The sequence below is a fragment of the Zingiber officinale genome, chromosome 9A, assembly GCF_018446385.1.
Source record: "Zingiber officinale cultivar Zhangliang chromosome 9A, Zo_v1.1, whole genome shotgun sequence".
NCBI lineage: Eukaryota > Viridiplantae > Streptophyta > Magnoliopsida > Zingiberales > Zingiberaceae > Zingiber > Zingiber officinale.
Window position 1 is genome coordinate 76,571,030 of NC_056002.1, and position 27,556 is coordinate 76,598,585.

At 39.6% G+C, this 27,556-nt stretch overlaps 2 protein-coding genes across 2 annotated transcripts; both read right to left on the minus strand.

The window, feature by feature from the left end:
* Positions 1-5,053: 5,053 nt before the first annotated feature.
* Positions 5,054-7,799, minus strand: LOC122019279. Its single transcript, XM_042576763.1, has 2 exons — positions 7,184-7,799; positions 5,054-5,100 (listed from the first exon to the last, which is right to left on the minus strand). Exons 1-2 carry the CDS (start codon positions 7,797-7,799, stop codon positions 5,054-5,056), a joined length of 663 nt encoding a protein of 220 aa, XP_042432697.1.
* A 2,356-nt stretch (positions 7,800-10,155) lies between these two features.
* On the minus strand, positions 10,156-11,612 carry LOC122019281. The gene is made up of 2 exons (XM_042576764.1): positions 10,285-11,612; positions 10,156-10,195 (listed from the first exon to the last, which is right to left on the minus strand). The coding sequence occupies exons 1-2, from the start codon at positions 11,610-11,612 to the stop codon at positions 10,156-10,158; spliced, it is 1,368 nt and encodes a 455-aa protein (XP_042432698.1).
* Between the last annotated feature and the right edge of the window lie 15,944 nt (positions 11,613-27,556).

Here is a 27,556-nt window from a genome sequence, read left to right on the forward strand (position 1 = left end):
CAGTAGATATGGTTATGTGTACTTGATGACACATAAGTCTGAATCCTTTGAAAAGTTCAAAGAATTCAAGAATGAAGTACAGAACCAGCTTGGCAAGAGTATTAAGATACTTCGATCCGATCGAGGTGGAGAATACCTTAGCCATGAGTTTCGTGACTATCTAGCAGAGTGTGGGATCCTATCCCAACTCACTCCTCCTGGAACACCACAATGGAATGGTGTATCCAAAAGGAGAAATCATACCCTATTAGATATGGTGCGATCTATGATGAGTCACACAGATCTTCCGACATACCTTTGGGGCTATGCTCTAGACATGGCAGCTTTTATACTCAACCGAGTTCCATCCAAGGCCGTGATAAAGACACCATATAGGATATGGACTGGGAGAGATGCCCAGGTGTCTTTCATGAGGATTTGGGGTTGTGAGGTTTACGTTCGACATCAAGTCTCAGACAAGTTAGGACCCAAATCCGACAAGTGTTATTTTATTGGATATCTCAAGGAAACTAGGGATATTACTTCTACATTCCCAGTTAGCACCAGGTAGTTGTGGCAAAGACTGGGGTCTTTCTAGAAAGGGACTTTGTTTCTAGAAAGACTAGTGGGAGCACGTTCGATCTTGAAGAAGTTCAAGATGCGAACAATAGCACTGAAGCCTCGATAGAAGTTGAACTGGTACCACAAAGTGTTGTGGATGATGTTGTTCCACAAGGAGTTGAGGAACAACAACCAGTTCAAGTAGACATACCTCTTCGCAGATCTGATAGGGTACATCGTCAGCCTGAGAGATACTCATTTCTCTTGACTGACCATGATGACATTGTGCTCATAGAGGATGAACCCACCACCTATCAGGAAGCTGTGATGAGACCAGATTCCGAGAAATGGCTAGAGGCCATCAGATCCGAAATGGAATCCATGTACACAAACCAAGTATGGACTTTGGTTGATCCACCTGAAGGGGTAAAACCCATTGGGTGTAAGTGGGTCTTTAAGAGAAAGACTGACATGGATGGACTTATCTATAAGGGTCGCTTGGTAGCTAAAGGTTTCAAGCAGATTCATGGTATTGACTATGATGAAACCTTTTCTCCAGTAGCGATGTTTAAGTCCATTCGGATCATGCTTGCTATTGCAGCCTACCATGACTTTGAGATATGGCAGATGGATGTCAAAACTGCGTTTCTGAATGGAAACTTACTCGAGGATGTGTACATGACACAACCTGAGGGTTTTGTAGATCCACAATATACTAGCAGAGTATGCAAGCTGCATAGGTCCATTTATGGACTAAAGCAAGCTTCTCGAAGCTGGAATCTTCGATTCGATGATGCAATCAAACAGTTTGATTTCATCAAGAATGAAGATGAACCTTGTGTCTACAAGAAGGTTGTAGAGAACACAGTTGTCTTGCTCATATTGTATGTAGATGACATACTGCTCATTGGGAAGGACATATTATGCTTCAGTCTGTCAAGACCTGGCTAGGGAGTTGCTTCTCAATGAAGGACTTAGGTGAGGCATCCCACATTCTAGGGATACAGATCTATAGAGATAGATCTAAGAGATTGCTTGGCCTAAGTCAGAGTACATATATTGACAAGGTACTCCTTCGATTTGCCATGCAGAACTCCAAGAAGGGATTTCTGCCGATGTCACATAGCTTGAGTCTTTCGAAGACTCAAGGTCCCTCTTCTAGAGAGGAGAGAGACCGCATGATCAGATCCCTTATGCCTCAGCCATAGGATTGATCATGTACTCCATGCTATGTACTCGACCTGATGTCTCGTATGCTTTGAGCATGACGAGCAGATACTAGTCAGATCCAGGTGAAAGTCACTGGATAGCGGTCAAGAATATTCTTAAGTACTTAAGAAGGACTAAAGAATATTTCTTGATATATGGAGGCAGTGATGAGCTAGCTGTAAAGGGTTACAGTGATGCTAGCTTCTAGACCAACCAGGATGACTATAGATCGCAGTCGGGGTTCATATTTTGCATTAATGGTGCTGCTGTGAGCTGGAAGAGTTCGAAGCAGGACACGGTAGCTGATTCTACGACAGAGGCCGAGTATATTGCTGCATTAGAGGCAGCAAAGGAGGCAGTTTGGATTCGCAAGTTCATCACTGAAATTGGGGTGGTTCCTAGCATTGTTGACCCTATTGAGCTCTATTGTGACAACAATAGAGCTATAGCACAGGCGAAGAAACCTCGCTCACACCAATGGACCAAACACATACTACGACGCTTCCATCTCATTCGAGAGATCATCGAGAGAGGTGATGTGAAGATTTGTAGAGTACCTACAGAGGCTAACATCGCAGATCCCTTAACCAAGGCTTTGGCACAGAAGAAGCATGATGGTCACACTAGGTCATTTGGGCTTAGAGCCTACACTGATTGGCACTAGTGCTAGTGGGAGATTGTTAGCTAGAGCCCTAGAGCCAATCATTTGATGATTGTATTTTGGACTTATTGTATCATATTCTATATAAATAAAGGCATTTGGATTTTTGGTTATTATAAATACTTGTATTGGTGCCAAATAAACTAAGTATAATAATGTCCTTGAGTAGACGGTTCTCACCTATATCAATCCGTTAGTTGAATCGATAGTGAGATGATATAGGGAACACTACTCTTAATCATTCCTAGTCGAGTATTAACATTCAGGGACAATGTTAATGCAATAAGACTAGCATGTAGGTCAACTCGATGACTTGATCTCACAAGTCATGGATATAGAGATATCAAGTTGACACATGGGTATACATTAGAGAATGTATACTGAATGACCCGCCATGAGAAAGTATCATGGATCGTTATATGAGTGTCATATACTTTCTCATGTGGCTATTAGTATGACTACTAGACCTTAGACCTGAAGTCACCATGGATCCCTACATAAGGAGTTATGTACTTTCGTTTCGTCAAACGTCACCCGTAATTGGGTGGACTATAAAGGCGATTACTGGGTATGTAACAAATTATGCAAAGGGATGTGAGTGATGTAGATGGGATCTATCCCTCCTATATGACGGGAGAGACATCGGTATTCTTGATAGAGTGATACCACAAAGTGCATGGCCATGCCCAAATGAGTCAATATAGGATATTGAGCTCTTTTGATTTAGTGAGTCTACTTGGAGTTTAAGATTTAGATTGGTCAGAGGATGACACGGTCTATGCCTCACATTGACCAATCTAGATGTCTAGGATAGAAGGACACTTGTCATATATTGTGAGGAGTCACAATTAGTAGTCACAAGGTGATGTTGGATCTCTACATTCTTGTAACTTGGGTAGTAATGATGTGTTGCTAGATACCGCTCATTACTTATGCTCCTAAATGGGTTTAGGGCATTGCCAAGGTTACAAGAACCTATAGGGTCACACACTAAGGACAATTAGATGGAGATTAGGTTCATATGATGAACCAAGAGGATTAGATTCATTTGATGAATCAAATTGGATTAACAGTAATCCTAATTGGGCAAACTTGAGTTGGACTCAAGTGGATTCATGTATTCAATGAGTCTAATTTAGATTATGACTCATTAAATCAACTTAATTTAATGAATTAGATTCATTATATTAAGTTGGCTTGAATAAAATGGTTAGATTAGATCAACCATGGAAGAGATTTGGTCAAGTTTGACTTGACTTGAGAGGAAGATAGAAAGTCAAGTTTGACTTGACTTTATGCACCCTCATTGGTGTGTTGGCATTGATGTGCACCAATGATGTTACTCCACATCATCATGGGTGCCACCTCATGGAAGTTACAAAGCCATTTTCTTTAATAGCTTCACATTAATTGCACTTAATGCAATTTTTGGGAGTTACACAACTTGAAAGTGGCCGGCCACTTTTGAATGAGAATCAAATTGATTTTCCTCATTCAAGTGCATTATTCCTTCTTCTTCCTCTTGGAGTTCTCTTCCTCTCCCTCTCCTCCTCAACTTGGCCAAACCACACATAGGTGCTAGCACACATCTTTGTGTGTTTTTCTCCACCTACGAGTCCGTGTGGATACTTCTAGAGGAGTATCTATCTTGATACTCTTGAGATCCGGCACCGTTTGGACGAGCGGGAACGCGAAGGGCTTCGCTTTAAAGGTATAACTCGTTTCATGTAGATCTAGGAGTAGATCTAAGTAGGAACTCGTACTCGTAATTTTGTTTTGAAATCTTTTCTTCGCACGAGATCCGTTGGCTAGGGTGATTCGGGGTTTCCGCGACGCGAAAAAGCGGTTTTCGCGGCCCGAAAAACCTAACAGTATGCACGGATGGTCACTCCCGCCCACCCCTCTGCACCATGAGCCCTGTATAGTCGAGAGGTCAGGTCAGTGACAGACTATACACCACTTCAGCTACCACTACTCTCGATTGGCCGAGGGTACAGTTGGATAGTGGCTAACTAGCTACGTCTGCGACGGGGGTCCCTGCTGCTCGCAACTCCAGCTATCACTATCCATGAGTAAGCGAGTGGGAGCACGATAGGACAAGCAGCACGCTTCAGCTACCACTACCCATGAATTGCCGAGCATGTGGCCCTAGCCAATGACCCTCTCAACCACAAGGTAGAAATGGTCGCCACCATGCATGCAATGACATGATGCGTAAAATGTAGCAGTCATCATATATATATAAATAGAAATCAGGTATGCTACATGAAGCCAGCATGCTTAGTAAGGTGTGTAAATAAACAACATTCAAGCAAGTAAGCATGGTATCTAGTATCTGTGAAATATCATAGATGACAAGAGAGACTGTATATGAAACATCCCGTAACCAACCCTCAAATTTTTTTTTTTTTTTTTTATAGCGCATCACCCACCAAGAACAAACCAAGCGTATACTTATCACACAATATCAAATCAACATTCTATTTTATTGGAAATAAAACCCAAAGTTTCTCACAAAGTATGACAATAAAATTTCAAATCAAAACCCTTGACCTCTCCGAAGCAAAGACCCTTCCCGTGAAGCACCTAATCTCAGCACTCCTAATATCCGGACAACGTCATGCGTCCATCTCGCATCCTCGCCTACTCCATCCGTAGGTCCTCCACCGTGTCCGGCGACACATCCTCACCTGTAATGTAGGCATCATGAGTCTACAACCCAGCAAGTATAATCTCATGTGATGGAACATGATATCCAAAAAGTAGTAGAGATAGGAGTGAAACAATAAAGACATCCTTGAAATAAAGGTTGTATAAAACAAGAAGATGCGGTAAATAAAGTTCCTACATAGCTAAATAAGAGGAATATGTCACATATCCGGTAACCACAATTAGAGCCAGTCAATCCAGTCCCATGATCCTAGAGGTACCTCCTAGAAAACATGCAGTCATATAGCCGAAGCTAACATAAATTCCAGTATCAGTCAAGTTTGGATGGGCCCTCCCCGCAGCTCATCCCGAGTCACCCATCCCGTACTGCTACCACATATGCTCATATTCAACCCACTAGCCACATAAAACTTATTCTACCCATAACCTAATCAAAACATTAATTCAGCCCATCAATATTCTGTAGGCATGCCCATTTACCATATTCTTCTGTATCCAAGCTACACATACCATGAAAAGGTTTATGAACAGGAATAAATTTAAATTTATAACTTAACCAATGAGTAGCAGCAGATATTGAAAAGGTAACAAAACTGTTAATTAGAACTAAGCTTTCAATACAATACCATAAGCTTAAGGGAAAAGCAGTCAATACCCATGGAAGTTTCCATTTATCAGTAATCAATTCGAAATTCATCCATCAAGTGAAAATCACAAAAATTAACAATTCATTCCATGGATTCACAACAACCGTTTGCCCACCAGAAGTTCGAACAGTATAAATCACCAAAAGAAACTTGCTATCAAAACTATTAGATCTATCAAACATCACGAAAAACACCTCCTCCAATAGGTCAGCCAAGATCTCCCTACAACATAATAGGAACGACCCGAACAGTACCGCAAATTCTTCACAAAACCTTCGAATCAAACCCGTTAACCAAATCATGCAACAAAGTATGTGTAATGAGTGAATCTGTCCAAGGATTTCAAGGAGGAACAAAACCACGAAACTCTCAAAATCAAGGAATTTCAAAGAGAAAACAAAACCACAGAACCCACAAAATCAATTCCAGATCTTCTCGAACAGAACTCGCATAAATCAATTCCAGATCTTCACGAACAGAACTCACAAAATCAATTCCAGATCTTCACGAAAAGAACTCACAAAATCAATTCCAGATCTTCACGAAAAGCCTCCGCCGAATCCAAACTTCATTCATAGCTCAATCCCACAGTTAATTCTATTTAACATTAAAGCAAACAGGTATCATACAGCTTAACGAACAACACACTAATCTCGAATCTTCACAGAAAACTCAACGTTCAACCTCAAACCCAAACTCATCGATTACCAAACAAAACCTTCAGCCAAAATCTCAAACCAAATCACAGCTCTACCGAGGCAGCTAGTCTAGAACATTTACAAGAAGCACCGATCGAAGGCATCCACAAAAAAAACAATCGAAGCTTAAACAAATAAACCAATCAGTACGTCTCCAAGAGAATCCCATCCAAAAAACCACAAGAAGAAAAACCGTCGAAATCCTAACCAAACCTCACCCTTCCTAGGTTCTCCACCCCTCCATACCTCACAGATCTCAGGCTATCACCGTGAAATACACTTGCCTCTTTCTTCTTCGTCTCGCCTCCACCCGTCCTCGCGTTGTGCCCCGTCAGCTGTGGCGCCGCCTGCGAAGCTCAGCTGGGTAGCAAAATGGCTCAACGAATCGCTCCATCGACTTCGGCAAGGAGATCTGACGAGGAAATGAACAGTGAGCTCTTATAGTTAGGTCATGTTCACATTAGTTAGGGGGAAATTAGGGTTACTTATCTCCCAATTACATAAAGTACCATATATTTTCCCTAAACTTCATTTCCTATTTCCCCCTTAATCATATTGGCCAAGTACATTTAAATTCCGAAAAAAAAACCCTAAGAATTCCTAAATTTTCATAATTTTATTTCCCTTTATTAACGCTCGTGTGATCCTAACGAGTTTTATATATATATATAAATAGTAAGCTTCTTAACCAACGCTTAGGGAGACCTTACAATTCTCCCTCCTTATAAAAAAAATTTCGTCCTCGAAATTTAACTTACCAAATAATTCTGGATAGCGATTACGCATATCTGGTTCGGTTTCCCAGGTGGCCTCCTCTATCGTCTGATTTCCCCATAGCACCTTCACCATCTTGATCTCCTTGTTCCTTAGATTCCGGATTTGCCGATCCAAAATTTGTTTTGGTCGTTCTTCGTAGGATAGATCTGGCGTCCACTGCACTGTTTCATGCCTAATTATATGAGAAGGGTTAGAAAGGTACCTTCTAAGCATGGATACATGGAACACATTATGAACCCCCGACAAGTTAGGTGGTAGGGCAAGTCGGTATGCTCGGGTCCCAACCTGATCCAATACTTCGAATGGTCCAATATACCTCGGACTGAGTTTCCCCTTCTTCCCGAACCTCAGCACCCCCTTCAGTGGAGACACCCTGAGAAATACATGGTCCCCCACCGCAAATTCCAGGTCTCTTCTTCTCAAGTCAGCATAACTCTTTTGACGGCTTTGAGCTGCCTGCATTCTATCTCGGATCTTGACCACCAAATCCACAGTATGGTTTACTATATCCGGACCCAACACTGCCCTCTCACCGACCTCGTCCCAATGCAAGGGTGTACGACACTTCCTTCCATATAAGGCTTCATACGGAGCCATTTTGATCGTGGCCTAGTAACTATTATTGTAAGTAAATTCTATTAAAGGTAGTTTTGCCTCCCAGTTCCCTTTAAAGTCCATCATACATGCCCGCAACAGATCCTCCAAAATTTGAATCACCCGTTCAGACTGACCATCTGTCTGGGGATGAAAAGCGATGCTAAAAGTGAGTCTTGTACCCAACCCTCGATGCAAGCTTTCCCAAAATCCAGAGGTAAACTTTGGGTCTCTGTCTGACACAATCTGAACAGGGACCCCATGTAGTCGTACTACCTCCCTTATATATAGTTCTGCATACTGTGTCATTGTGAAGGTGATTTTTACTGGTAAAAAGTGAGCCGACTTGGTCAACCGATCCACAATCACCCACACAACGTTTGATCCTCTAGGAGTGGTGGGTAACCCCACCACAAAATCCATGGCAACCTCTTCCCATTTCCAGACAGGGATCGGGAGTGGCTCCAACAATCCTGCTGGTCTCTGATGCTCGGTCTTCACTTGTTGACAGGTGAGACATTCGTGCACTACATTGACTATGTCTTTTTTCATGCCCGGCCACCAATACAGTAATTGCATGTCCTTGTACATTTTTGTGCTTCCAGGATGGGTGGAGTATGGGGTATTGTGCGCTTCTTTCATGAGATCCTCCCGGAGAGTCCCTGTTCCAGGCACCCAAATTCGGCCCTTGTAACGCACCACTCCACCCATTGTTGTGTAAACAGCCTGCCCCTTTTCCTCGTCCCTCCGCTTCCATTCCGCTAACTGTTGATCCATCATCTGTCCTTTCCGAATTTGTTCCAGTAAATTTGATTTTATGGTCATTGCTGACAATCTAAGGTGATCCTCCGGCGCTACCACTTCCAGACTCAGCCGTTGAAATTCTAATATCAATTGCTGCTGGGTGGTTAGTTGCGACAACATTGCAGATTTGCGACTCAGTGCATCTGCCACAACATTAGCCTTGCCCGGATGATAGCTGATACTACAGTCATAATCCTTTACCAGCTCCAGCCACCGTCTTTGTCTCATATTCAGTTCCTTCTGTGTGAAGAAATATTTCAAACTCTGGTGGTCTGTAAAAATTTCACAGCGTTCTCCATAAAGGTAATGTCTCCAAATCTTTAATGCAAATATAACTGCCGCTAGCTCTAGATCATGGGTGGGATAGTTTCGCTCGTGCACCTTCAACTGACGTGAGGCATACGCAATGACCTTCCCATTCTGCATCAATACAGCTCCTAGTCCGGTTTTGGATGCGTCAGTGAACACCACAAACCGTCCAGAACCGTCCGGTAACGCAAGCACTGGTGTCGTCGTCAACCTTTCTTTCAACTCCTCAAAGATTTTCTTGCACTGACCTGTCCATTCATATCTTACCCCCTTCTTAGTCAGCGAGGTCAGCGGCAAGGCAATACGAGAGAAGTTCTGGATGAACCTCCGATAGTAACCTGCCAAACCCAAGAAACTTCGTATCTCGGAAGCAGTCTTTGGCGTATCCCAATTCCGGATTGCTTCAACCTTGGCAGGGTCCACTTCTATCCCGTCCCCTGAAACGATGTGCCCTAGAAATGGAATCTGATTTAGCCAAAAGTCACACTTGCTAAATTTGGCATACAACCGATGATCCTTCAATGTCTGCAGCACCGTAATCAAATGCAAGCGATGTTCTTGGTGATTTTGAGAGTAAATTAATATATCGTCAATGAAGACGATAACAAACTGGTCCAAGTAAGAGTGAAATACCCGATTCATCAAGTCCATAAATGCTGCTGGGGCATTAGTAAGTCCAAATGGCATAACTAGGAACTCATAATGCCCGTATCGGGTTCTAAATGCTGTTTTGTGCACATCCTTCTCCTTTACCCTCATCTGGTGATACCCTGATCGCAAGTCGATTTTTGAAAACACTGTTGCTCCTTGTAACTGGTCAAACAAGTCATCGATCCTGGGCAATGGGTACTTGTTTTTGATTGTCACTCGATTCAGCTCCCGATAATCAATGCACAGACGCATAGTCCCATCTTTCTTACGTACGAATAACACCGGTGCTCCCCATGGTGATACACTTGGTCGAATGAAACCCTTGTCCAACAATTCTTGCAACTGTTCCTTCAACTCTTTCATTTCGGTAGGCGCCAATCTGTATGGTGCTTTTGACACCGGCATAGTCCCCGGTACTAGTTCTATTCCGAACTCCACCTCCCGATTCGGAGGAAGTCCTATAACATCCTCTGGAAACACCTCTGGAAAGTCTCGTGCTATATCCACTTCCTCCAAACTTGGTCGTCGTGCCTCCGATTTAACCGAGATGTGGACCAAAAGACCCTTACATCCCTTGCTTAGCATTCTTCGAGCTTTACACATGGAGATCATGTGGGGAATGGCCAGTTGTGAAGCTGCTTGAAAAATGAGGAGTTTTTCATTTGGTAGCTTCAACTTAACCGTCCGTTGTTTGCAATCTATGACTGCCTCATGCTGAACTAGCCAGTCCATGCCAAGGATCACATCAAACTCTGTCATTCCCAACACGATGAACCTTGCGCCCACCATATGGTTTTGCATCATCATCGACAGTTCTTTACCATCCGTTGCTATGCAATTCCTCCCCGATGGTAATAAAACACTATATCCCGCAACCATTCGTTGAGGTATAATGCCCAGTTTTGTGAGATAGGTCTCAGATATAAAGGAATGTGTAGCTCCGGAATCTATTAATGCATGGGCTGGAATATTGGCAACATAAATCATACCTGTGATAATAGCCGTGTCCAGATCCACCTGCTCTTGAGTCATCGCAAATACTCTCCCTTTGGTTGGCTCCCTGAGCAGTGGGCATTCCCTCGCGAAGTGTCCTGACTTCTTACACATAAAGCACACATCTGTACCTGTTAAGCACTGCCCAGCATGAATCTTCTCGCACTTAGAACAACGAACCTTGTTTTCGACCCTGAAACCAGTGCCTTCAGCTGCTTGTGTCTTCTGAATTTGCTGACGCGGCTGTGCTTGCTTAAACGGCTGTTTTCCTGAATTCTGACCAGGAATTGTCTTCTTCTTCCCCGGCTCCTGCTGATCCCGTCCCTGATAACTCAGTCTCTTGTTCTGAGCTTCCTTGATCATGTCATTTCTGTCTCTTTCGGACATCAGTGCTTGGTCAACGGCTTCTCGGAATGTGGTGACCCAACTCAGCCTGACATCATGGCGAATAGCCGGCCTCAAACCTTCTGTAAAGTGCTTCAGCTCCTCGACTGGTTGGCTAGTAATCATAGGTGCGAAATAGCGTCCTCTCTCGAACCTCCTGACATACTCCGCCACCGACAAGTCTCCCTGGCGAAGCTCCAAGAATTCCCGTGCCAGCCGTGTCCTGTTGTCAACTGTGAAATACTTTCCATAGAATACCTCTTTAAAATCAGTCCAAGTCAAAGTAGCCAGATCTACAGTCAGCTGCGCACCCTCCCACCATACTCGAGCATCATCCCGGAGCATGAATATCGCACACCTGACTTTGTCCACATCTGTGAGCTGCATGAAGTCAAATATCGTCTCTAGAGACCGAATCCATCCCTCTGCAGCGATCGGGTCTGTGGTGCCTTTAAACTCCGTCGGTCCAAGCTCCCGAAATTGCTTGTAGACCGGTTGCGTGCTAGGTGCAGAACGTCTGGGTGTGCTCCCCTGCTCCCTAGCCTGCAGTATTTGTTGAATTTGTTCCCCATGAATGCGGTTCTGTTCATGTAGGAGTGCTGTAAGTCCTTCTAGAAACTGGTTGTTCTGACCACCCATCTCTCCGTTGTTGTTGTTGTTCCTTCTCCCAGCCATAACCTGTACATTTCCGATTTAATCTCATTTATATCCCATAATTACATATCAATTTATCAATCATAGTATGACTAAGTTATCACTTTAAATACAAAACTTAAATAACGTAGATCTTACAAACTTGTTGGCTGAAGTAGTCGAGTTCCTGACGAGATGGCTGACGCATGATGTCCCTTAGGAGTGTGGCTCTGATACCAACTGAAACATCCCGTAACCAACCCTCAAATTTTTTTTATTTTTATTTTTTATAGCGCATCACCCACCAAGCACAAACCAAGCGTATACTTATGACACAATATCAAATCAACATTCTATTTTATTGGAAATAAAACCCAAAGTTTCTCACAAAGTATGACAATAAAATTTCAAATCAAAACCCTTGACCTCTCCGAAGCAAAGACCCTTCCCGTGAAGCACCTAATCTCAGCACTCCTAATATCCAGACAACGTCATGCGTCCATCTCGGCTCCTCGCCTACTCCGTCCGTAGGTCCTCCACCGTGTCCGGCGACACATCCTCACCTGTAATGTAGGCATCATGAGTCTACAACCCAGCAAGTATAATCTCATGTGATGGAACATGATATCCAAAAAGTAGTAGAGATAGGAGTGAAACAATAAAGACATCCTTGAAATAAAGGTTGTATAAAACAAGAAGATGCGGTAAATAAAGTTCCTACATAGCTAAATAAGAGGAATATGTCACATATCCGGTAACCATAATTAGAGCCAGACAATCCAGTCCCATGATCCTAGAGGTACCTCCTAGAAAACATGCAGTCATATAGCTGAAGCTAACATAAATTTCAGTATCAGTCAAGTTTGGATGGGCCCTCCCCGGAGCTCATCCCGGGTCACCCATCCCGTACTGCTACCACATATGCTCATATTCAACCCACTAGCCACATAAAACTTATTCTACCCATAACCTAATCAAAACATTAATTCAGTCCATCAATATTCTGTAGGCATGTCCATTTACCATATTCTTCTGTATCCAAGCTACACATACCATGAAAAGGTTTATGAACAGGAATAAATTTAAATTTATAACTTAACCAATGAGTAGCAGCAGATATTGAAAAGGTAACAAAACTGTTAATTAGAACTAAGCTTTCAATACAATACCATAAGCTTAAGGGAAAAGCAGTCAATACCCATGGAAGTTTCCATTTATCAGTAATCAATTCGAAATTCATCCATCAAGTGAAAATAACAAAAATTAACAATTCATTCTATGGATTCACAACAACCGTTTGCCCACCAGAAGTTCGAACAATATAAATCACCAAAAGAAACTTGCTATCAAAACTATTAGATCTATCAAACATCACGAAAAACACCTCCTCCAATAGTTCAGCCAAGATCTCCCTACAACATAATAGGAACGACCCGAACAGTACCGCAAATTCTTCACAAAACCTTCGAATCAAACCCGTTAACCAAATCATGCAACAAAGTATGTGTAATGAGTGAATCTGTCCAAGGATTTCAAGGAGGAACAAAACCACGAAACTCTCAAAATCAAGGAATTTCAAAGAGAAAACAAAACCACAGAACCCACAAAATCAATTCCAGATCTTCTTGAACAGAACTCGCATAAATCAATTCCAGATCTTCACGAACAGAACTCACAAAATCAATTCCAGATCTTCACGAAAAGAACTCACAAAATCAATTCCAGATCTTCACGAACAGAACTCACAAAATCAATTCCAGATCTTCACGAAAAGCCTCCGCCGAATCCAAACTTCATTCATAGCTCAATCCCACAGTTAATTCTATCTAACATTAAAGCAAACAGGTATCATACAGCTTAACGAACAACACACTAATCTCCAATCTTCACAGAAAACTCAACGTTCAACCTCAAACCCAAACTCATCGATTACCAAACAAAACCTTCAGCCAAAACATCAAACCAAATCACAGCTCTACCGAGGCAGCTAGTCTAGAACATTTACAAGAAGCACCGATCGAAGGCATCCACTAAAAAAACAATCGAAGCTTAAACAAATAAACCAATCAGTACATCTCCAAGAGAATCCCACCCAAAAAACCACAAGAAGAAAAACCGTCAAAATCCTAACCAAACCTCACCCTTCCTAGGTTCTCCACCCCTCCATACCTCACAAATCTCAGGCTATCACCGTGAAATACACTTGCCTCTTTCTTCTTCGTCTCGCCTCCACCCGTCCTCGCGTTGTGCCCCGTCAGCTGTGGCGCCGCCTGCGAAGCTCAGCTGGGTAGCAAAATGGCTCAACGAATCGCTCCATCGACTCGGGAGAATGGAAAGAAAAGAAGGGTCGGCGGAAATCGGCAAGGAGATCTGACGAGGAAATGAACAGTGAGCTCTTATAGTTAGGTCATGTTCACATTAGTTAGGGGGAAATTAGGGTTACTTATCTCCCAATTACATAAAGTACCATATATTTTCCCTAAACTTCATTTCCTATTTCCCCCTTAATCATATTGGCCAAGTACATTTAAATTCCGAAAAAAAAACCCTAAGAATTCCTAAATTTTCATAATTTTATTTCCCTTTATTAACGCTCGTGTGATCCTAACGAGTTTTATATATATATATAAATAGTAAGCTTCTTAACCAACGCTTAGGGAGACCTTACAGTATAGATATAGAAATGAGTAGCTCAAAGATCGAGTGGATAAGCATCAAGCACAAGAAAAATAAGAGTGGAGTCAGGATAAACACAGTAACTATCTGAATATTTAGCTCATGCACTAAGATCAATGTACTAAAGAGATAAAGCAAGAAGTACCTACCTTTATATGTCGATCATGGTAAAAAATCTCACGTCGATACACTTATCTCGAATCAACGTCCTGCAAATAATATGATATATGGTTTAGCTTATCACATATACAACAGCTAGCTAAACCCCAAAACTCAATCCTAATTCGATTAGGTAATTATGTTTCCATTCCATTTGGTAATCCAAAACTTCTTTGTAGATAAAATCTTGGTGAATTAATTCAACTAGAGAAATCAACTTATAAATGAAGCTCTAATTTCATAACTAAATAGATTAAGCAACCCTAACCATTTAACCGCCAATTAGAGTATACTAGAAGCATAATCAATCTAAAACTCAGTTACTTCATTATCAATCGATCAACCCATCCACAAAGAATCACAACTACACTGGATTAAGCTAACTTGAATCAACTATTAGGCATCATAAACCCAACCTACATAGTCCATCCACATGATTAGTTTAGGTTTAATCATATTATCCAACAAATCCAATAATCCTCAATCAACACAATCATTTTCTCCTCCAATTCACATTCATATTTAGTAATCCATATACAACCAAACTTAACAACATCATCAATTAACAAATCAAATCAAAGTAGAATTGAAATTCAACTCTAAAACTCACCCAAAGTGGATTTCTCCTCTGTCAACTCATGGCTGGAGGAGTTTCGTGTTAGTAATTAGCCCTAAGAGCCAATCATGAGATGATTAGGCCTTTTGGTTACTAATTGAGTTAGACTCAAATGAACTCACTCATTGGATTGAGTCCAATCCGAATTAAACACAATGGATTAATGGGTTCGACTTATTGGGTTATTGGATTAATGTTTAATCCAATATAATAAATCCAACCCATTAAGGAATACAAAGAGACAAAAAACCCTTGGTATTCATTAGATGAATATAAATAGGTTTTTGGATTTTATTTTTCATTAGATGAAAAAAAGGTGACTCTTGAGATTCCATCTTCTTCCTCCTCCTTCCATGGCCGATTCTTGATGTTTGGCCAAACCATGCTTCTTGCTATCACAAGAAGATGGTTCTTCTCCGAAGGCTTCATTCGTGCGACGAACGAAGGATATGTTCATGTGGATACCGTAGAGGCGCGGACGCTTGAACGCGCTGAGATCTGGATCCAAAAAAAGGTTGCTGTCGGGATTGCAAAGGGCATGCAACAAAGGTATAATCCTATCATGCAGCCTAGCATGAATTATTGCCATGAAAATTGTTTCTTCCCTTCATATGGATCTGCTAGATAAGAGGATCTAGTATATTTCCGCTCATGATAGAAATGGATCACTAATATGGTTTATGATAATTTTTTTAAAAAAATAAATGATAATGTGAAATTTTCTTACATGTTTTTTTGTTGGCATAATAATTTTCATGACCATTTAGGTAACTTAAAAATATTATAATTATCAATTTATTTTTATACAAAATAAACATTTCTTTACATACTTTAAATAACTTCCAATGTTGAAAGTATAATTATCATGCAGGGTTTCCAGTGAGCAAGAGGGCTTTGGCAGTGTACACCACACGGTCGTGCCAGGTTTCCAGAGGCAGAAGCAGTCCAGGCCGTGTAGATCTACACGGCCATGCAAGGGGGGTCAAGAAAGATGTCACGGCCGTGTACCACACATGGCCGTGTAAGATTGGTAGAGAAGGGAATGGCTTTGGCCGTGTGAACCTCACACGGCCGTGCCTCGAGACTGTGTGGCGCCCAAATCTCACCTCTATATAAAACCTCCTTCATGTTTTGAGAGGTGATCTTCTCCCTTTTGGGGGGAAACAAGATTTGGGGCGTTCCTTACCATTCTTGGAGGGATTTCCGGCGATCTAAGGGTGGATCTTCACCGAATCGACTCCGGGAAAGCAAGGATTGGATCCAAAGATATTCTTCTTTGTAGATAAGTTTTCTTTCTCTCTTTTCTTGGATTTGAGGGGATTAAGAATGCTTGTAATCTACTTTTCTTCGGGTTTCTTCCCTTATTTTATGGAGTAGATTTGATGGAGGGAGTAATTGTAAGGATGATTTGATGTAAAACTCTTGTCGATGTGCCAATTTTCTATTTCTATGATTTTGCCCTATTTATATTCATTCTATCTTGTATGGATTGTTATAATTAGGGCTTAATTACCATGCTTGATTGGATGTTTGGATATCTTGTGGATCTTGTTGAGATTGTATCTCATTCGATTTTCCAAGGGGCGTTCGTGATAGGAACATGCCCATGTAAAGACGTTTGAGGAACGATCTTGAGGGTGAAATAGGATAATTCAAGGAGGTAGGATAGATTGTGTGCATTAATCTTTATATCTTGATGCGGTTGATGAGTGATGAATTTGTATGTTGATTATGCGAGGGACGCACGTGACAGGCAAGCCCGTGTAAGGACAACATAAGTTCATTCCTAATTGATCACATTTAGATATAGATTTCAATCCTAGGCCGGTTGTCTATTGCAAGAGAGAACCGACAACCTTTTACAAATGATGGACAATTGAGGAATAAGATTGTAACGCCCGCCCTCCCCATCACTTAGAAAGGGGGAGAAGAACGGAGTTACTTAAAACATACATACATGCATATATGGCAGTGGAAGTATATAAATCTTTTTGTACTTTTTTTTAAAACAAACTAGACTAACTAAAGCATATAATCATGTTATCATAGAAGCATGTCCATTATCATAGAGCATATATCCAAACATATCATGTGAACCATGTATTAGCATTCATAACTTGATATAACATCTACTATTTGCTACGTGATGCATGCTGTTTTACTTGAATAAAGCATACTAACATGGAACATGAAAACATAAGTCCGTAGTGGGTAACTGATAAGCTTAAAACTCTACGTGTCACGAATGGGATTATCAAATTAACAATTAATTTTCCACTGAACCCCTTAACTAAATGATAATGTTGTAGTAACGAGCCCAGGATCGAACCTCGAGGAAATAACAGTAGGATGTAATCTTAGGATCGTCTTTTATTCCTATTTTTGGAGTTTTAACATATAAATGGGTGTTTTAAAGCTTTAAATCCAAATTAAGCAAATGAAATGCAAGCAATTAAGAAACTACACTACGGCTGAAATTAAAGCTACTTAAACTACAGAAAACTAAATTACTCACTAATACTTAATCCTAAGCTAAAGCAAGATTAATAACAACTTTAAAATCAATTGAAACTAAATTATTCCAAACATTAGAATTAAAACAATTAAGCTAAAAGAAAACTATGATTACTGAATCCAAATAAATTTACCAACAATATAAAGAATGCATAAAAGAAACCCTAAACCATCTCAACACCAAACCAATCTTCTTGGCAACTTCTCCTTGCCGTTACACAAGGAAACAACAGAGAACACTCCAACTGTAATCAGAGAAAGACAACCTTAGCAACTGAACTCAGCTCAGCCTTCACCAGCACCATCGGAGACCACTCCAAACAAATCTGATGAAGATCGATGCTGCCAACCTCAGGAAATCTACAAATCTGCGATTGCAACCTCAGATCTGAAATGGAGCTGTTGGTGGATGGATTGTCGTCGGGAATGGTCCAGAAGCAGTGGGGAACGCCGCCAATGCTCTCGGATGGAAAACGGAACCATCGATTGGAGGAACACCTCAAAATCGACAGCGGCAGAAGTAGAGGTTTGCGGAGCAGAATTCTCGCCGCAGGACCACCTTTGAGCGAGCTCAGATGGCCGGAAGCTGGTCGCAAGCAATGAGAATGTCGTCGTCGATGAAGTTGCCGGAAAATTGATCTAGAATTCGAGATGGGGTCGGAATCTCAGAGAACACCATGGGACGCGAAGAACAGCGCTGTGGAGAATCGACGAAGGCACTATAGCACTGTAGCTTCTCTTTTTGAATCAGATCTGGATCGGATTAGACGGCTGGGATTGATTTGGAGCTAAATCAACGGTGAAAGTTTGCCCAAAATCCAATCTGGAGGTACTGATCTTGATCTAGGGTCTGGATCTACTCTCCCTTAAGTCGGATCGACCAGATCATCACTGGACGGCCCAGATCTGCCCTATCTTCAATGAACGGTCCAGATTAATTCATGGCTGGATCAATGGCTAGATGAACTCAGATCTGGATCAAAACTTCTGGATCTTCATCAATGGATCATATCTGCTCCCCATTAGGTTGTATTGGACAGATCTTCAACGGATGGTACAGATCTCTCCTATTCTTGATAAACGGCCCATAATGCTTCAAAGCTTGATCTTCTCGTTTGAACTCCGATTCGAGCCTAATTTCGGGCCAATTAGATCCAAATCCAAGATCCTTTGATGCCAACAAAATAAGAATCAAATATTAGCATCAAATAACACGACAATACAATAATTTGTAATTAGGTCCAAAATAGATACAATGCACAAAATATGATGTAACCATGATTTAAACCTATAAAATCAACATCAAACCATGCATATATGAATCAAAATAATGCAATGAAATCATGGTTATCAAATCTCCCACACTTAGTCTTGAACGTCCTGTGAAAGTAAAGAAAACTAAAAATAATCACCACAAATAATTCCCTAGAAATACCTAGAAGATAGTAAAAAGAATTTAATTAAGACCATCTAAAGATCACAAATAATCATGAATACAATCTAAACAATAATTAGTAGGTATGGTAGCTTCATTCCAATTGAAAAATTAAGCAAGATGTAATCTCACAAGGGATTTACCTATTCTAGCTCTCACACTCAAACATGTGTATAAGTGGAGCTCACTCAATGCAACTCACAACATTTCACTACCATAAGCTTGCTTATTTTCTAATTCTCCACCACTATAAACATAGCATACATGAATCAAAAGGAATTTATCATCAAGAATTGAAATGGAAGCAAAAAGAACAAGTGAAGTGAATGAAATAGGCATAAGAAAAGAATTAAATGAAAAATTGAGGAGATGAGAGTATTGGAGGAATATAATTGATGAGTTGACCAATTTTGATGTGAAAACAGATGAATACCATTTATTTTTATCAATTCAAAAGACCAAGCTAACCTCCCCTTCAATTTCATGGCAATCCAAAATTCTTGATACTCTATCTTCACACTTGATACACTCTTGATTTGCCAAAAAAAAAAATTCTTCACTTTTTTTTTTCATTTCAATTTCAGCATTTTGAAAGCTCACAAATAATCTCAAATCACCTCATGGAGAATAATTCCCTCCCCCACACTTAAAATCTTTGCCGTCTCGGACAATGAAACACATCACAACTAGTTGAAACACTTCCTGGCACCCTTCTAGTGTTCATTCTGCATTCTGCAGAATCTGTTCTATTTCTCCCTCTGTTTCTGTGGTGTTTTGCAGGTACAACTTCCTCACAATTGCATCATAAAAGTCCAATAATTCAGAAGTTAAGCAGTACAAGATGATATCATCACATATACTTGGCACTACAGCTCCCTTTAAATGTTCTCAGCATTACAGTTGATGAATCTAGCACCACAATATTGAGCCCTTGCTTAATTGCCATTACTGATTTATTTCCTTACCAAGCATAGAAACACTAAAGATGGTAACTATTGAAAACCCACAATTTCAGAATTAAAATCCTGGCACAAAGTAGTGTCAACTTACTGATTCAAAAACTGAAATGCAGCTTGATCACAGAATTCAAAGCTGCATTCTAATTCTACAAGGACATCTCATGAATTGGCTAAATTTATTTTCATGCAAGATTCATAAATTTCAGAACTTCAATATCTAAAACAATTTGAAGTTTAAGCTGCAGAACTCAAGTTTTCCAGAATTGCAAATCTGAACAGTTTCATCTTCAATAACTCTGCCAAAATCAACTACAAAGTCTCTAAAATAGAGTTAATATATATAATTCATGAATTCATAAATCTAATTCAGAAACTAAGGCAAAGAATTTAGAATTAAAGCTGCCCTTTTTGAAATATGGATTTCTAAACCTTAGTTTCAGAATTTGGTTTTCAAGAACATCTGGCCCTAAATCATGAAAAACTAAACATAGACATGAACATTATTCAACACTGCATCAACAGGGAATTGAATTCACCTTGGTCCTGATCAGTAAATGGGTTGAAAGGTTTTGGAAGAAACCTACAAATCAATTAGGCACACAATTGAAACTCCAAATTCCAGAAATCTTCTCTGTTTTCTGCAGTCTCTGCACAAGTTCTAACTCTAGATTCATAACTTTGCCTCAGGTTTCAGAAATTACATCCATTGAAATTGCATGCTTTGAACTATACGAGATTTAAACTTTAATCCTTCAATTTCAGAAATCAAGACCAAGCATTCAATAGATAAAGGACCAAACTGTATTCTCCACTATTCAAATTCTGCAATTCCTGATAATCTTCAAATTCAAGTTCCCTTGTTTTCAGTTTTCAAGATAAGTTCCAGAAATCAGTTGCTAATCAAGAACTTCAATAAGCTTTTGCATATAAACTGATTAGAATTACAGACCATTTCCATTTCTGTAGTGAAAAACTTGAGAAGAAGAGCTTAGCACACACTTGCTAATTTTAGAAATAAATCTGATTTCTGAATTTCACTTCTGCAGATCTCAATTAAATTTTTAACAGAGTTAGAGGAACCATCTTGAAACTTACTGGTTTCTCTCAAACCTACCCAGAAACTTACTGGTTTCTGCAGATTTTGCCACATTTCATCTGCTTATAACAGAATTTCCAGCTCTCCTGAACAGCTTGAAAATGCATATATGTTGCACTGGTATAAAATAGAACTCATATTTTGAAATTTTCACAATTACAGAATCTAAGGCTGGTTAGAAATCTGCATTCTACCTTAAAATAGAAATCGGCACACAATAGACCAAATTGATACTTAAAATTCAGAACTGATCTTTATCACAATTGAGTTGTAATTTTGCTGCCCAACTTTAAATCTCTGATAACAGCACTGAATTCATATCAGAGATTCAGCTTTCAACAATCGCAACAAGAAGGTAAAGAAGAGTTCAGTAGCTCAATTTTGTCTTGATTCATATTCTTTGCATCACTGACCTGTTGCTCAAAAATCCCAGCAAAGCTATTATCATCAATTTTAAGATTTCTTTACAGATTCTATCTTTACAGATAACAGAATCTTAAACCACACCGGGCCAAGAACAATCTATGCTCCTATACAACTTGTAAGATTTCTGAATTTTGGCACACCATTGATACAAAATTCTGCATTTTTGAATTTCCAGATTCCACTCCAGATAGTAGTTGATTCTGATATTAATTTCAGATCTAAACTTATCCAATTCATAATTTCAAACCTTCCTTCTAGCATCAAGAAATCAAACTCAGAATTCAAAATTAACAGCAACTTTGAAACTCATCTCCAAACCACTTCTGCAACTAACAGCTTATTTTTATTTCCTCAGTTTACCTCTGCAATCTCAACACACATGCACTTTATATTTCTGATCATGTTAGCAAGAAAATTTCTCCAATGCCACCTTCCTTAACATGCTACTCACTGATTTCTTGTAAAACTGAGTAGTTTCAGAAAACCACTTCATTGGACTATCATATTTTGATCCATGGTCAGCTCGGAAAGGAAGGAGCATCAAATGAAAATTTAATATGGCCAATGATCAGAAGTTTCAAGAAAACTTTGGCACAAATCTGAACTTCCATGAGAACATAATTCAGTTACAGAATTATGGTTTTCATCCTCACTTCCAGCTACATTTCTTGCTGTTTCACTCTTTTGTATTTGATCTACAGCAAGACTTAACCACATTTCCTTACAATGGCACAAATTTCAAGCTCTAAATTGAGCTTTCTCCTGCTACAATAACAGTCCAAAACTCAAGCTACAGATTTGATTCATTTTCAGTTTTCAACATTGTTTCCTTGTCTAGTATCAGATTTCTTGTCTAAAATCTTGTAGCTCTGTTGAAGCAAGATAATCCTTTGTCAATACTGGGTTAGCAGGTGAGTTTCAAAATTTGTAATGAACCAATAGCCTTGATTTCATTCTGCACAGCCACTGTTAATTCCATTTCTGCACATTCTGGTCTTTGTACCAATTGTCACTGTTTAGCCACAAAATTTTCAATACTCCTTCATCTTGTCTATATAGACCCTTTACAATGCATATCCGAAAGCTTCCCATATTCCAGCAGCTTTTGCTCATCTCAAACCTCTTCCCAATTTGGCACAGAATTTCCTCACTTTTCTGCAAAATCTGCATTTCTGGAGTTTTTGCACTATGTTAATTTCTGTCATTACAGCAAACGTTTCCTTTTGTTTTCATGTGTTCATTCAGATTGGAAATTCCATTCCTTGGATTGAGTATCACTTCACAAATCAACAACCATCAATGTCTTCTTTCATTCTTCTCATTCAACCAAATGCAGCCTTTCAAGTACTATCAAGTGTCATGCCATTTCATACTTTTCAGGAATTGAAATGAATTCTGATAAAAACTATTGATGCCAATATTCCATTTGTTACTTCACATTACAAAACCTCATGTAAGCTTTCCCCTACTTGATTTCATTTCTGAATTCTTAATACTCACACAGCTCTCAACTTTTACAGAATTTCCTAGTACTGTAATTTTCTCACAGAATTCTGAATTCAGATTGGTACACTTGATATCCACAACTGATGTTACTAACTTTCTCACATCAAGCTTCAACAATTTATTCCCATAGAACTTTACAACCATTTAATCAAATAATAACTTGATCTCTATCTTGTCTCAGCTTATAACATCAATTATAAGGTTTACTGCAATTTCAGAATTCCAGCAACTTGATACTTTAAAATTCCTGTCCAACAATTTTGTAGAGGATTGGAAAGAAAGTAATCCACATTTGCTGTTGGAAATACAAGAATTTCAATAACTTTCCAAAGGTCTTAAGGCTGATAATGAAATAGTTGCTCAACTTGTTTCCATTTATTTCTGAATTCTGTTTCCAGCTTTTAAACTCACTATTTTGAGTGTCAAATGTTACCTTTTTCTTCAACTTTTCAAAGTAAACGATGCAATGCTCAAGTGCTGTTTTGATAAAATACTACCCACTAATTGAATTCCGAATTATGGTTCATGAAAATCAAATTTCAATGATTACATAAACTCCCTATTTCTGCATTTCTGCTGTCCAGATTGAGTCCTGAATTCATCTTTTCTCATCTTGCAAATGCCATAAAAGGTAAGCATACCATTTGTTTTAGCATATTCTTAAATTTCAACTAAACTCCCACTCATTTGGATCTTGCATTCCCAATCTTTATACACATCTGATACAAAATGCTCCTCATTTTTCAGCTCTGTACTTAAATTTCCATCTCTGTAAAAATCTCTGCACTTCAAATCTGTAGATTTCCATAGCTCTTGGAATTCCAAGCTATTGATAACACTTCTACTCACACATCAAATGTATCACTTATTAGCAAAAGACACCAGCCAATAAAATCCACTATGCTTCCTCTTTTCAGTGCATTCACTCACTTCCCAACACAAAAGAACTCAATTTCAATTAAACCCCTCCCCCAACACATAAAACCTTGTCCATCTTAGCAATCTAACTCATCAAGCAATTAATCCAAAACTCTCAACAAAAGAAGAATGACAAGCAAAAATGATCAAGATTTAGAATGCTAGATAAGAATGTTTCAAGAAAATTGTGGAGGAAGAAATTGGAAAGTATGAAGGGGAACAAAATCGATAAAATCCTCAATTTCCATGCACACAAATGTTATTATGACTTTGAAAAGAAACTAATCAAGTTCTAGAGTTTCAATTGCCATGAGTGCATGCCACACAAAGATAAAATAGTGTTTAGGCTTAAGGTGGTCCTCTCTAGGTAATTTCATGCAAACAAACTCAACTAATCAATTTGGAATCCACCACCAAATTAACTAATATCATGTAAGAAAAGCATTCTATCATGTACAATGACCTAAAATTGATGATCAAATTTAAGAGACTTTTACCATCTTAAAAATATTACTTAGAAAATTCCCATGGAGAATTTTATTCAAATGAAATGCTATGTATACCAAACAAAATGCAAAGTATGAAAGTAAAATGTAAAATGTAAAAACAAAGTGCAAACACAAAGTATGAAACCAAAGAAACGTATAATGAATTTATTAGAGAAAAACTAAACACAAAGCATGAATCAAAATGCAAGAGAAAACAAAATTGGAACCAACTCCCCTTTCATTTCCCGGTGGTTGAAGAAGGTTTAGAAGTAGAAGCCACCCCGAAAATGGAGTAATTGTGGTTCCACTTAAATTGTTTTTATTCGTCATTTTTCCCTTTAAAGCTTTTTCTGGAGGTCGAAGGCGGTTCAGTTTAAGCACCCACTCTGGAAGCTTAAATTCTCCTACACAATCAATAAAAGAAAACACCTCCCACACACATGTGGGGTAAAAAGAAAATAGGAGAAAATTAGTGTGGGTAAAAGATATTTCAAGAAATGATTCACATCTAATAAAATCAATAAATGGTACCTCTATGAAATTTTCTGATATATCACAAACAATACTTACCTTATCGTGTTGAAAGATACCTGAAGTGGAGGTTGTTACCTCTTTCTCATCAAGTAATTGCTCAGACTCTAGTTCTGGTGCATGCACATCTTCATGTAATGATTTTTGGGTGCTTGGCTTCAAAGCACAAGTCCCTACACTTACATCCTCAATTCTTGGTGGTTCTTGAGGTAATGCTTCCAGTAAGCATTCCCCTACACTTAAATCATCTTCAACATTAATTCCTGCATCATTCACAACATCTAAAGCAACAACATTAGTAGAATGAAAAGTATTTTCAACTACATCATCTTCACAACAATAAAAAGTGTTGGGTTCTTCGGGCCGCGAAAACCGTTTTTTTCGCGTCGCGGAAACCCCGAGTCACCCAAAGCCGTAGATCGGTGCAAAGATTCGTAAACAAAACTTTTTCGAAAAACTTTTTCTTGTACGAGTTTGTAAAACTTTAGATCTACACTAGATGAAAGTTATACCTTCGAAGCGAAGCCCTTCGTGTTCCCGCTCGTCCAAATGATGCCGGATCTCAAGACCGTCAAGTGTCGGTCCTCTAGAAGTATCCACACGGACACACTAGATGGAGGTGACCAAAAACCAAGGTGTGCTAGCACCTATGTGGTTCGGCCAAGGAAGGAGGAGAGGGAAAGGGAGAGCTTGAGAGGAAGAACACGAGGAAGAAGAAGGAGTTACACCACTTGAATGGGAAAATCAATTCACACCCCAAAACCAAGTGGCCGGCCACTTTCAAAAACTCACAAATTAATTGCATTAATTGCAATTAATATGAAACCATTAAGAGAGTGGCTTTTTAACTTCCATGAGGTGGCACCCATGATGATGTGGAACATCATTATTGGTCCACCTAATGCCAACTCACCAATGAGGTGGCAAAAGGTCAAGTCAAAATTGACCTTTGGTCTTCCTTCTCAAGTCAAGTCAAACTTGACTCAATCTCTACCATGGTGGATCTAATCCAACCATTTGATTCGAGCCAACTTAATATAATGAATCTAATTCATTAAATTAAATTGATTCAATGAGTCAAAATCTAAATTAGACTCATTTAACACATGAATCAACTTGAGTCGAACTCAAGTTAGCCCAATTAGGATTACTCTTAATCCAATTTGATTCATCAAATGAATCTAATCCTCTTGGTTCATCATATGAACCTAATCCCCATCTAATTGTCCTTAGTGTGTGACCCTATAGGTTCTTGTAACGTTGGCAATGCCCTAAACCCATTTAGGAGCATAAGTAATGAGCGGTATCTAGCAACACATCATTACTACCCAAGTTACAAGAATGTCGAGATCCGACATCACCTTGTGACTACCAATTGTGACTACTCACAAAATAATGACAAGTGTCCTTCTATCCTAGACATCTAGATTGATCAATGTGAGGCATAGACCGTGTCATCCTCTAATCAATCTAAATCTTGAACTCCAAGTAGACTCACTCGATCAAATGAGCTCAACATCTAATATTGACTCATTTGGGCATGGCCATGCACTTAGTGGTCTCACTCTATCAAGAATACCGATGTCGCTCCCGTCATATGGGAGGGATAGATCCCATCTACATCACTCACAACCCTCTACATAATTCGTTATATACCCAGTAATCGCCTTTATAGTCCACCCAGTTACGGGTGACGTTTGACGAAACCAAAGTACATAACTCCTTATGTAGGGATCCATGGTGACTTCAGGTTTAAGGACTAATAGTCATACTAATAGCCACATGAGAAAGTATATGACACTCATATAACGATCCATGATACTTTCTCATGGTGGGTCATTCAGTATACATTCTCTAATGCATACCCATGTGTCAGCTTGATATCTCTATATCCATGACTTATGAGATCAAGTCATCGAGCTGACCTACATGCTAGTCTTATTGTATTAACATTGTCCCAGAATGCTAATACTCGACTAGGAATGATTTAGAGTAGTGTTCCCTATATCATCTCACTATCGATTCAACTAATCGATTGATATAGGTATGAACCTTCTACTCAAGGACGCTATTATACTTAGTCTATTTGGCACTAATATAAATAAGTATAATAACCAAACAAATGCCTTTATTAATATACAAGAATATGATATACATGAGTCCATACAATCATCAAATGATTGGCTCTAGGGCTCTAACTAACAATCTCCCACTAGCACTAGTGCCAATCAGTATAGGCTCTAAGGCCTAATGACCTAGTGTGACCATCATGCTTCCTCTGTGCCAAAGCCTTGGTCAAGGGATCTGCGATGTTAGCCTCTGTAGGTACTCTGCAAATCTTCACATCTCCTCTATCGATAATCTCTCGAATGAGATGGAAGCGTCGTAGTATGTGCTTGGTCCGCTGGTGTGAGCGAGGTTGTGCTATAGCTCCATTGTTGTCACAATAGAGCTCAACTGGGTCAGCGATGCTAGGAACCACCCCAAGTTCAGTGATGAACTTGCGGATCCAAACTGCCTCCTTTGCTGCCTCTGATGCAGCAATATACTCAGCCTCTGTTGTAGAATCAGCTACTGTGTCCTGCTTCGAACTCTTCCAGCTCACAGCACCACCATTTAAGCAAAACACGAACCCTGACTGCGATCGGTAATCATCCTGATC

Bases quoted from the DNA above. Each gene is read 5' to 3' on its own strand.
- LOC122019279 (XM_042576763.1), bottom strand. From the start codon at position 7,799: ATGGCTCCGTATGAAGCCTTATATGGAAGGAAGTGTCGTACACCCTTG. The intron at 5,101-7,183 runs GTAAGTTAAATT...CCTACATTACAG, and splicing joins TCGCTATCCAGAATTATTTG to GTGAGGATGTGTCGCCGGAC.
- LOC122019281 (XM_042576764.1), bottom strand. From the start codon at position 11,612: ATGGCTGGGAGAAGGAACAACAACAACAACGGAGAGATGGGTGGTCAG. The intron at 10,196-10,284 runs GCTAGTTCAGCA...TTTTTCAAGCAG, and splicing joins GTGATCCTTGGCATGGACTG to CTTCACAACTGGCCATTCCC.